The 12,126-nt window shown below is 35.3% G+C and overlaps 1 protein-coding gene across 3 annotated transcripts; it reads left to right on the forward strand.

Annotated features, from left to right (window-relative positions):
- The first annotated feature begins 877 nt into the window (after positions 1–877).
- Positions 878–9,238, forward strand: LOC145668856 (pyridoxal phosphate phosphatase PHOSPHO2-like). 3 transcript variants are annotated; one of them, XM_081737070.1, is made up of 2 exons: positions 878–1,151; positions 8,151–9,238. In XM_081737070.1, exons 1-2 carry the CDS (start codon positions 1,077–1,079, stop codon positions 8,877–8,879), a joined length of 804 nt encoding a protein of 267 aa, XP_081593196.1. In that variant the 5' UTR covers positions 878–1,076; the 3' UTR covers positions 8,880–9,238. The 3 variants fall into 3 exon arrangements, with proteins under 3 accessions (XP_081593196.1, XP_081593194.1, XP_081593195.1); XM_081737068.1 differs by having other exon boundaries at positions 880–1,217; XM_081737069.1 differs by lacking the exon at positions 878–1,151 and adding an exon at positions 5,546–6,331.
- The last annotated feature ends 2,888 nt before the right edge of the window (positions 9,239–12,126 follow it).

Raw genomic sequence — 12,126 nt, forward strand, 5'->3', positions numbered from 1 at the left:
AAATTAAATAGGAAGGTTTGCCCTAGGAGCAAATAAATTAAGTGCAAATGTAACAATAACAGGAGAGATGGGATGGAGTGATTTTGAAAAAAGAGAAGGTGTGAGTAAAGTAAAATATCTTGGAAGATTAAAATTTATGGAAGAAACAAGATTAGTAAAAGTGGTGCATGAGGCCACTAAACATATGAGAAAAGGGGAGAACACGAAATGGTTTAGGAGAGTTAGGAAATTAGAAAGAAAGTATGATCAAACTACCCGCTGGCATAGAGAAGAAAATTATAAAAATTGGGAAAAAATCACAGAAAAAACATTTAAAGAGAAAGCGCAGGAAAAGTGGTATGAAGAAGTTGTTAAGAAGAGCAGTTTGAAAGGAATATACACACATAAAAAGAGTTATGAGAAAATAAATTATATGAACAATGATTTACGAAGCATTTTACTTTTCAAAGCCAGGTCAGGGAGCCTTGAAACAGGGGTAAGATTGAAAAAAATTAAAGAAGTGAACGAAAAATGTCAATTATGTTTTAAAGAAGATGAAACATTAGAACACTTATTGTTAAAATGTGAAGAAACCCAAAAAATCAGGGAAAAATGGAAATGGGTCGATGAAATGAAAGAGGAAGGAAATTTGGTTAAATTAGCTTGGAGGCTAGGCTTTAATGTAAATGGAAGGGAACTAAGTGAAAAAGAAATAGAAAAAACCAAAGAACTTCTTGAATTTTGGTGGAAAAAGAAAATGGAAAACGTTAAATGAAAAGAAAAAAGCTGTACTTACTTTTCTTTTTTTTCTTTTTTCAGGATCTAAACTTCCGAAGAGAAGAAAGGAAAATACCTTGAACCTGAACCTGAACCTTGTAGCACATATGACTAGTGAGCTGCTGCACCTACCTATTTGACTGATAATAGTCATAAGACAAGACAAGTGAGAGGAACAAGAACAAGAGTTACCTTACCTGGACAGATTTTAGTAACTGAGAAAGTACTTTACGAAAACAAAATAGAAGTAATGTGGGAATATTACGAAGCTGTGAAGTTTCAGAAAGAAGTACTAATATGTTATTTAAAGCAGTATAAACATGCTAGCAGTTGTCAATGAACAATGTTTCAAGTATGCCTATGATATTCTAGCTAACTGGAAAAAACTAGGAAAAGTGAGCACGATTTACACTGTCCGATCACGCATAGCTTGTGATACACATCAATCCATACCTAGTAAAGTAAGCAAAGTAGAAAATACGTGTACAACTGGTTGGTTATATGTGCTTTTTGTCTGACCCTGCTATCCATTCTTCGACACCAACAATGATTACCCTATTCCCATCAATTTATATTTGGTACTGATACGGATAGTTCGTCATAAAAACCTAAAAATCAGTAGGTGCATACAAAAGAGGATTGCAGCCTCATCCCTCTCTGAAACGCCTGCGCACGGAATAAACAAATTCACACTTTGCTGGAACATTTGATAAGTTTCTGTAACAGTCTTACCCAGACGCGCACAAAGTTTGATGTTAATTTTTTGTTCCATGTTGAACTCCCGATGCAGCTTAGGGCTAATGTTTAGCAGAAGGGTTCCAGCAATTGTTTCTAAAAAAATGTTACAATTTCGGGTCCATTTTCCGTTAAGGGAGTCCAAAACTACACTGGACCCCCTTAAGCTAACCTAACCTAATATAACGTTATATTATGTAATCAAACGAAAATCAATAGAAAGAAGTGGTCAAAGACACTTAGTTTGGGTAGGTTAGTTTATGTCAGATTATGTTAATGAAGAAGTTCAGCATAATTTTCCAAAAAATGATAGAATTTCGCTTATTTTTGCTTAGGTTAGGTTAGGTTAGATTTTGCTACGTTGTTAGGTCTAAGTACTTGCATCATCCATTTCTCCTGTATTTTTTTTTTTTTCGTGCTTCTGGACCCCTTCCGTTAAAAATAACCCCAGCTTAGCATCATCTCTCTACACTCACCAACTCCCACAAACGTATCTGTCAGTCAAAATCAATTTACTTAGTATTAGTTATTTATGAAGCATTCCTCTTTTGTTTGCATCACATATTGAAAAAATAAATCAATCTCAATTAAATTCGTCGGATAATTTTGGAACTGGGAAGCCAAAATAAGGTAAAATCACTATGCTTATAGGAGAAATGAGTTGATGTTACGTAAGCGTAATTACTAAGTACTAACATAACCTAGCCTAAACCACCAAAAACACAGAAAATATAGCAAAAAGTAAGAATTTTAAACAAAGAATTCTGGCCCGCCAAATCCAAATATCCTAACCTATCTAAAATACCAAAAAAATAGCAAGAAAGCACGAAATTTTAGCAAAATGTTCTGGCACCCCAGTTCGAAAAATATGCCAAATTCGCTAATAAACTTGCTCAACACCTTTTTGCCACTGTTTCCAGACCTTTCATTCCCCCATTTTTCTACACATGTCCATCATGAGCTGTAGATTTGTTAGCTGTTTCTTCTTTACGGTATTCTACTACTTCTTCAAGAGCGTAGTGCATGCGAATTCAAATTTTTCCTGTCCTTTAGTACCAATAACTATCCTTTCATATTTCAGTATTTTTCTCCGAATTTTCATATGAATCAGTTTCTTATTTATTTTTTCAACTTTTAACTATCCATTGTTAAATTTCTTTTTCGTCACCTAAGGTGATTTCCTGATATATATGCAGTCCATGTCACCTGTAGCTTTTTATTTATTTGTTTTACTGTCCATAAGTTCCGACAAATATATTGTACATCTTTAGGAGATTTGCGCTTTGTCTTGATTTTATTTTGTTGTTTTCGAGTAATCTCTTGGTAAATGTTTAGCAGAAGGGGGCCAAAAGTAGGGCTATGAAAAAAAAAAAAAAAGTACTTAGATTTAACATAACCTAACGTAAACTAACATAATATTAATAGAAATTAGCGAAATTCTATCATTTTTTCGAAAATTATGCTGAGCCCCTACACTGACACAATCTAACCAAACTAACCTAACCTAATGTGAACAGAAACTTTCGAAATTGTAACTTTTTTTTTTCAGAAAAAATAGCTGGACCCCTTCTACTAAACATTGTCCTTCCTTTTAATTATAATTGATAAAGATATTTATACCTAGGTATATTATAAAAGTCGATAGAACTAATGTTATCTGTTGCGTGGTCACTCTAATTATTGTTGTACTAAAAAACATTTTAAATGCTCTTATTTGTAGGAGTTACGATTATTTTTGTAAGCTCTCGATAAACAGCAGCAATAATATTATAAGAAAATAAATGTTCATTGTAATAAATTTATATCCATTGAATATTATAATAAAGTAAGTGTTACATATGGGAGCCGCGTTGGCTCAGTGGTAGTGTTCAGTTCAGGTGCGTGGGTCACTGGTTCGATCCCCGCTCAAGCCAAGCGAACTTTGTGGTGGACAAACCGTGTGCGTAGGTTTTATCGGGATTCTCCCGTTTTCTCCTACTTTCTTCATTCCACCATTTCTGTCATTTCTTATAATCACCGTCTCCTTTAGCCTAGCTGGCATAATCGTGGGACGTAAAACTCGAAGATTTCATTTTCATTTTAAGTATTACATGTATTGTACCAGGTGTTGTGAGTGTATTACTTGCCTTTTACACACTCACTTTCAAATGTTCCAATATAATATAAGAATTAAAGCTTAGTATTAAAATTTTAAAACATGTTTTTCAGCCAGTATTTTCAAGTATTTCCTATTCTGAAACAGTACAGCGCCAAAGCTTCTGAGGTCGAGGTGGCAAAGTAGTTAAAATGAGTTCTAGCGTTTGGTGACTTGAGTTGCTTCCTCTGGGAGTGTGTATGGGTAAGATTCCGTGTAGGTAGTCTTATATAATCTTGGTGCTTTAAAAAAAAAAAAAAAAAAAAAAAAAAAACAGAACAATCACAAAGCAACGTGTACACTGTGTTAGCAGCGAAACTATATAGAAAGAGACCTACAGTTTAGTGCGGGATCTGTGCTGCTTAGGATCGAACACCGGGCCTTGTGCACTAAAAATACAGCTCTAATCACTAAACTAGGAAAAACTAGGAAGGAAGGCTAACGTAATTATCTATTGTTTGCAAACATGCTCCTTTTATTTACAGCGTTCAATATTTAGTGTACTATTAAAGAACCGTTCCAGGTCAAATCAACACAATTTGAAAACAAAATTTACCTTACCATCTCAGATTGTTATTAAAATTTGCACAAGAGTAATATTCATATAGACTAAGAAAAATACCAAATTTCAACTTTATATATCGACCGGTATTGAAGATAGGGCCATGTAAAGTTTGGAAAAAATGATCAAAATTAGCATGTTCAATGTATTTTGAAATTGAAATTGCAGCTCTCCTAATTGAGCTAGCGAGCTGGTTGAGGTGTCATTTTAAAGCATTTTTCATGCCCTTTCCTGTGGCATATAACATCATAGAGACAAATACAGATTTTTTTTTTTTCAAAATCAAAATTTTTCAAAAGGAGCACATTTTAAAATTTTGAAATTAATTCCATGAGTAGATAGTATTGTTGTAAAGCACCTGGCAAAATATGAATTTGGGATTATAACGGGTTCATTGTTAAAAAATAAAATAAAACTAACGCTAGAATTTTTATTAATAGCCTTTACCTAGCTGAAAAATAACAGAATGCATTTTTTTTTTTTGGGGGGGGGGATAAATGTGAAAACTAACCTGAAGAGTACAGTGATAGGTTTAAAACATGTCATACCGAATTGTAATCAGCTGGCAGTACTTATTACCTCATACTTAAAGCTAAGTGAAAGTGCTGATACTTTTGAACTTCAAAATAATATTAATACAAGTTTCACAATTAAAAATGTTACTGTAAATAAACGTGGTTTATAAAAAGTATACATATATCACTGCTACAACAGCAGGGTTGGTTGGTTTAAATCAGGTGTTTTTTATTTAAAAAATGATATAGAAAAAATAATGTAAACATGCCACAAATCGTGTGAATTTCATAGTGACGTTTTCACATAGGTAGAATCATCTGTGTTAGTTGAATCTAATTTTCACCTTGTAATTATGGGGTCTCAATGAGCCCACAAAATTTCTCCTAGCTGGAAACCGAGTACTGGTTCAGATGCCATTTCAAGTAATATGTTCAATCCTTCATAACCTCGCTGCTACATAAGGACGTTAAGCGTAAACAAACCAAACGAACTGAAGCAACTTTACCGAGTAGGCATGAGTTCATTGCCAAGGAACATAGAGCCTTCCTTAACTACACAAAAGAAAATCCCAAAGAATCAGAATTTGCTCTCATCTGTGATTTTTTTTCTGAAAATTATAGCATAGCGCTACAATATGAAGCACAGGGCCACCACTGGGCAAGGCAACAGGTCACAATCCATCCTTTTGTTATATATTTCAAACAGGAAAATAAAGTTGAACATGTTAATTATGTAGTTTTTTTCTGATTGCCTAGAGCACAACAGTTGCTGTTTATACTTTTTTTTTTTTTTTTTTTTAAAGACATATCATTTCTGACATCCAAATTTTAAAAGAATCCAAACAAAATTTTTTTTAAATTTTTCTGATGGGTCTCCCGCGTAATACAAGAATAAGAAAAACCATTCATGAGGCAGACTTTAAAGTGAATGGAGAGTGGCACTTCTCGGCTATAGCACATGGAAAAGGGCCTTGCGATGGAGTATGCGGTTCAATAAAAAGACTGGCAGCTCGTGCTAGTTTGCTATGACAATCAAATTCAAACCCCAAGACAACTTTCTGAGTGCACAGTAGAAAACATTACCAAAGTAAACTACCTACTCAATCCATGAGGAGTATACTGAATTTGAAATGTTCCTGGAAAGTTGCTTCGATCATACATTGACTATCAAAGGAACACAGCAATATTATGCATTCATTCCCAAAACTACATCAACATTATTGTGAAATACTTTTCAGATGGATTACAGGGTTGGGAAAAGGAAGTGTCAAAATCTCCAAGTAAACTTTAATTAGAAGGTGAATCAGGCTATGTCACCGCTGTCTATGAAGAAAATCGGTGGCTCGGGTATGTTCTAGAGATAAATGAAGAACTTGATTAGTAAAAATAACTTTTCTTCATCCATCTGGGCCATCTCCATCATGCTCATATCCAAAAAGCGCTATGTTCTGGGATGTTGTGGATGTTCTGACAAAAGTGAATCCTGGTAACTCCCACTGGAAGAAGTTATGTTTTCCTTGAAAGTGACGTATGCCGAACAAATGTGGCTTTCTCAAACTTCAAATGATAAACATATTCTACTACTTACTGAAAAGTTTTACTGTGGAATCATCTGTACTCTTTCTTCAGGTTAGTGTTCATTTTTATTTTCACAAAAGTGTAAAACTTAGCATTCTTGTGTTATTATCCTACGTACAAAGTATTTTTGAAAAATCAAGTATTAGTTTTAACAATGAACCCATTATCATTCTAAATTCATATTTTGCCAGATGCTTTACAACAATACTATCTGTTCATGGAATTAATTTCAAAATTTTAAAATATGTTCTTTTTGAAAAATATTGAAGTAAAATTTTGACTGATTTTGAAAAAACAAATTCTTTATTAGCCTCTTTGAGTTTGTATACTACAGGAAAGGACATGAAAAATGCTGTAAAATGACACCTCAACCAACTCGCTAGCTCAATTAGGAGAGCTGCAATTTCAATTTCAAATACATTGCAGATGCTATTTTGGGCATTTTTTCCAAACTTTACATAGCCCTATCTTCAATACCAGTCGAGGGGCCGCGGTGGCTCAGTGGTAGAGCGTTCACCTCTGGTGCTAGGGGTCTCGGGTTCAAACCCTGCTCCCGCCAAGTGAACTTTGTGGTGCACAAACACCGTGTGCGTGGGTTTTCTCGGGGTTCTCCCGTTTCCTCCCACTTTCATCATTCCACCATTTCATTCATTACTCATTATCACCGTCTCCTTTAGCCTAACCGGCATAACCGTGGGACGTAAAACTCAAAATTTCATTTTCATTTTTTTTTCAATACCAGTCGATATATGGCGGGTGGGTGTGTAAAAGTCAAAAATTAGTGTTTTAGAGAAATTGCATTTGAAAGTTCAGACATAAATCCAAAATCCCGTTTTGGGAAAATGATTAATTATTGTAGCTCTTCATGTTAATAACTGTTTTTTGGATTTATGTCTGAAGCCCAAAACCGGAGTTTTGGATTTATGTTTGAACTTTCAAATGCGACTTCTCGGAAACACTAACTTTTGACTTAACACACTTTACACACACCAACCCGCCATATAAAGTTGAAATTTGGTGTTTTTCTTGGTCTATCTAGAGGGCATATATGTATCAAATTTCATTAAAATCTAAGATGGTAAGGTTAAGTCACTGTGTTGAATTGATATGAAATGACCCTAAGTGTATTTCGGTGTTCCCTTTCATCTTCCGGTAATTCGTAGATTTATTCTCACAAAGCGCCTTTTATAAGTAAACAAGAGTTCTACATAAAAATCTTCTGCATAAGTTTTTTTTTTTTTTTTTTTTCCTTTTTGAAATTCTAGTTCAAGGAAGTTACATTATTGTATTAACAACGTTTCTGACCTCATCATTAATTACCCTGCACACGAAATAGTACAAGATAAAGTTCTAAGAAGTGTGAGAAATTCCATTTAAGTTGTTCAGATCTACTGAGGAAGGTAACGCGGAACACCGAAACAGTACACTTATTACGGGCTCGCAATATTTACAAATTACATGCGTGAAGTCATATCCTTTAAGAATTAACGGTTGTTTGTTTATTGAAGTTAAGCGTCCTTTTGCAGCACCAAGGACGTATGAGACATGGACCTACAGATTGACATGGAATCCGCACCACCGTAATGTGTTCTATTTCAATGCTCTTTTTGCGGGAATCAAAGCCGGAATCACGTGCACTAAAGGCGCGCGCGCGCTAATCACTAGACCAGTGAGGAGAGCTACGTAACAATGAAGTTCGACTTATTACTCAATAGTTTTTGAAACTACTGGCTATGGTAGAGTCTGTATACGCCAAAGTTAATGTTACAACTTGTACAATGTTAATACATATTTTATATATCAAAATACGTTGGAAATTTGGCGACCAAAGATCTTAATGACGCCTTTCCATTTTCTTTCTTCCTTCCAGATGGACAAACTGCTAGTCGCTTTTGACTTCGATCATACCATCATTGACGACAATAGTGATACTGTTGCCTGCAAACTGTTACCTCACAATGTTCTCGACAGTATTAAAGATCTGTACAAGACTGAGGGCTGGACAGCTTATATGGAGAAAGTATTTGAACTTCTGCATCAGCATAAGATTACTAGTGAAGATATTCGCAAAGCAATGAAAGCAATACCTTTTACGACCGGAATGAAGGACTTGATTAGAACATTACATGCAAAAGGAAGCGAAATAATCATAATATCGGATTCCAATACGGTGTTTATAAATTACATTCTGCAGAACGCACAGTTAGATAATTGTGTGTCAGCTGTGTTTACAAATCCTGCTCATTTTAATGATGATGGGTGCTTGAAGATACAGATGTATCATGTGCAAGACTGGTGTAATTTGAGTGCTAAAAATCTTTGCAAAGGATACGTTTTGACATCATATATTGATGAAAGAAAGAAAGCTGGCAAAGTATTTGATACCGTAGCATATGTTGGGGATGGAAGAAATGACTTTTGTCCTAGTACAAAGCTGTGTGATCGCGATCTGGTATTCCCTCGAATCGGTTACGCTTTAGTAGAACTAATCAGGCAGATGGAAATGTCAAAAAAGATTGTTCTAAAAGCCAAAGTTCATTCATGGAATTCAGGTCATGATATATTACGTCACATAAATGAAGCTCTTGCCAGTCAATAGAATGGTAATTTGCTCTGTGACTAAATTGATAATACCTCAGTGTATCTGTGTATGTATATGTCTAATGTGATTTCGAATGTTGTTTAACTGTTGAGTATTTTGAGAAGTTGCTATATATGTTTCCATGGTTGTGAAATTTTCAAGGTTTTAGAAGTTGTGAGTAAAATTTATTTTACATCATAACCTGTTCTTTAGTGCAAAGAAAGGACCAGATTCTATTAATGGATTCTAGTCATTATCTGTGATCTCTAAACGAAATGTATTCTTATTCGTCATTGGTAACTCATTGTATTTCATTATTTATCGTATGTTGTTAAACTTGGAATAAATTATATCTTTGTTGCTTGTATGTGAAAATATTTGCGTTGTCTATATTTCTACTGATAACCTCTCTATTGTTTCAAAAATTATCAACCTGAGAGTATCATTGTATGAATATTTCCTAAGATGGAGAGAATATAATACACTAATTGCAAATGTCTCAATATTGAGAGTTTTCGTTCTTATTAGACAGCCTGTTTAATAGCTGCCCAGCAGAAGAAAACAATCTAGCATAATTGTTGTTCACTCGTTTAGAGGAGCTGATTATGACACTGATCACTACCTGGTAGCAGCGATAATAAGAGAGAGATTATCGTTGAATAAAGGAAATAATCAGTATCTGAAAAGGGAGAGATTTAATTTAAAGAAATTTGAAGAGAGCCAGGTAAAAGAGGAATATCAAATTGAAGTTTCGAATAGATTTTCGGTTTTAGAATATTCGGCGTGCATTAGTGTCGAGGATACTTGGATTGAAATTACAGACGTGGACAAATTATTAGCAATTTTAGGATTTTCACGCGAAAATTGAAGAAAATTACAAATTAAAGAAAGAATACATGTGCAAATGTTTTAATATAATTTTCTTAATATGAATTAATATGAATAATTTTCTATTTCATTACATTCTACGTACTGTTACAGTATTATAGTACATTGTATGGAACCCTGGACTAGACGTAGTGCCTGGATTCGCTTTGGCACTTGGTTTATTAAAGTACAGCAGAAGTTCTTCATTTCTGGATCACCGTGCCATACATTATTCACCACTTCTATCAGCTGGTTTCTTGAAGTTGGATGCTGCTCCATAACTTTTTTTCTTCAGGAAGGCCCACAAAGGCTCTATGAGGTTCATTTTTGGGTTGTTTCCTGGCCACGGAAGGACTCTTGACACCTTTCTGTTCCAGCGTCTTGGAAACAGCTTTAGCAGGGTGGCACGGCGCACCATCATGCATAGAACTCGTTCCCAGATGGAAACCATTGACGCAACTATGGCAAAAAATGTTCTGTGATGATTTTTTGATATTGCCCTGCGTTTATATTTTCTTCTACTACATAGAAACGTTCTATTCCTTTCACACTAGTGGCTCAGTGGTAGAGCGTTGACCTCTGGTGCTTGGGGTCCCGGGTTCGATCCCAGCCCCCGCCAAGTGAACTTTGTGGTGGACAAACACCGTGCTCGTGGGTTTTCTCGGGGTTCTCCCGTTTCCTCCCACTTTCTTCATTCCACCATTTCACTCATCTCTCATCATCACCGTCTCCTTTAGCCTAACCGGCATAACCGTGGGACGTAAAACTCAAAGATTTCATTTCATTTCATTTTCCTTTCACACTAATGCAGCTTCATACCATCACTCGTGTTGGATATTTCACACTTTGTCTTACGCAATCTGCCCTAAAGGCTTCGTCGCCGTTGGTTTTCCTCACATACTGGGAGTTCTTTTCTACAGGAATTATGGTCTCATCTCTGAATACAACGTATAGACAAATGACCATGTTTAAATGACTAAAATTACTGAAGTTCACATGAATCACATTAAAGTTCGTTCACTAACCAACAATACAGACAACCTGTACATTTGCAATCTATCAAATTACACTTAAATGATGTATTATTACACTCAAATGACAAATAAAATATTAACCTATCTTCCCCCAATCATCTACAGTCCAATCCTGGTGATCTCTGGCTCACTGATACCGTTTCTTCAACCATTGCCGAAGTCAGTTTTTGTTTCTTGCTGGGACGCTTAGGTTTCAATCCTTTCTCAAACAATCGGCGACGAACAATTCTCGATGAAACATGGACACCAGCATTTGTGAACATTCCTTGTAGTTGTGTAGAAGTTTCTTGATGATTTTTCTTGATTCCCTTACCAGCAGTCCGTCTGCATAGGCTGATAGCAGTGATTTTCGGCCGCAGGCACCTTTACGTTTTGGTGACAGTTCATTCACACGGCTTAAGTTTTGTGCAAATCTTGTAACATACGATGCACTACCCCTACGTTTCTGCTAATCTCTAACTTGGACATGTTTTTCAAGTTCAACAGAGTAAGAATTGTCGCTCGTTTCTTTGGTAACATATCTTTTCTCTTACCCATTGCTCCAAAACCACAGTTCACAACAATTCCAAGAGTCCTCTTCAAGCAAACACACAAAATCGCACTTGAACCACCATAGATGTATACGAAATATTCCATAAACCAGTAGTTATGTTCCAGTAAGTCTTTTTCCTATGAAGAAAGGCTTTAACTGAACATTATCAGCGATTTTATCTCCGAAGACGAGTTTACTTGCCCCCTGGGCTTTTCCTCCATTCAAACATTCCTCGTCTCGATACCACGTGTCCTCGTGTTGCGTCAGATTACTTGATCAATTATTACTTAAGAATTCGTACAAAACTTATAAATGTCCCTCAGTGATAACATTGTCGTGTGGTGTCTCCCAAATTACTAGCTCACTTCAACAAAATTTAGGAAATATAATAAATCCACAAATTTATATGAATTTTAAAAAATTGCTAATAATTTGTCCACGTCTGTAGATATATCATTAAAATTTCAGCAGAAGAAAAATTAGGACACGCGAAAATACGTAGGAACAAACCATGGTTCGACCAAGAATGCATTAAAATAGCCGAGAAGAGGACACCGGCAGAATTACGTTGGCTACAAAAGCCGAATGAAATAACTACACAAAATTTCGTAGACATCAGGCGGGAAACTTTCAAAACTTAGAACAAAGAAACGCGATTTTTTGAAAGCTAAAATTAAGATAATAGTAAAAATAAAAACATTCGGGATATGTATAAGTGGATCAACGAATTTAAGAAAGGCTATCAACCTCGTGTCTATATATTAAAGAAAGCTGACGGAACAGTTCTTACTGACACAGATAGCATCTTAAACAGATGGAAACATTTTTTGAC

The sequence above is a fragment of the Thermobia domestica genome, chromosome 13 (genome assembly GCF_964235325.1).
Source record: "Thermobia domestica chromosome 13, izTheDome1.hap1.1, whole genome shotgun sequence".
NCBI classification, from domain to species: Eukaryota; Metazoa; Arthropoda; class Insecta; order Zygentoma; family Lepismatidae; genus Thermobia; species Thermobia domestica.

Coding starts and splice junctions, on each gene's coding strand:
- LOC145668856 (XM_081737068.1), top strand. CDS start 1,077: ATGCTAGCAGTTGTCAATGAACAATGTTTCAAGTATGCCTATGATATT. Junction 1,218..8,150: donor ATCAATCCATACCTAGTAAA/GTAAGCAAAGTA, acceptor TCTTCCTTCCAG/ATGGACAAACTGCTAGTCGC.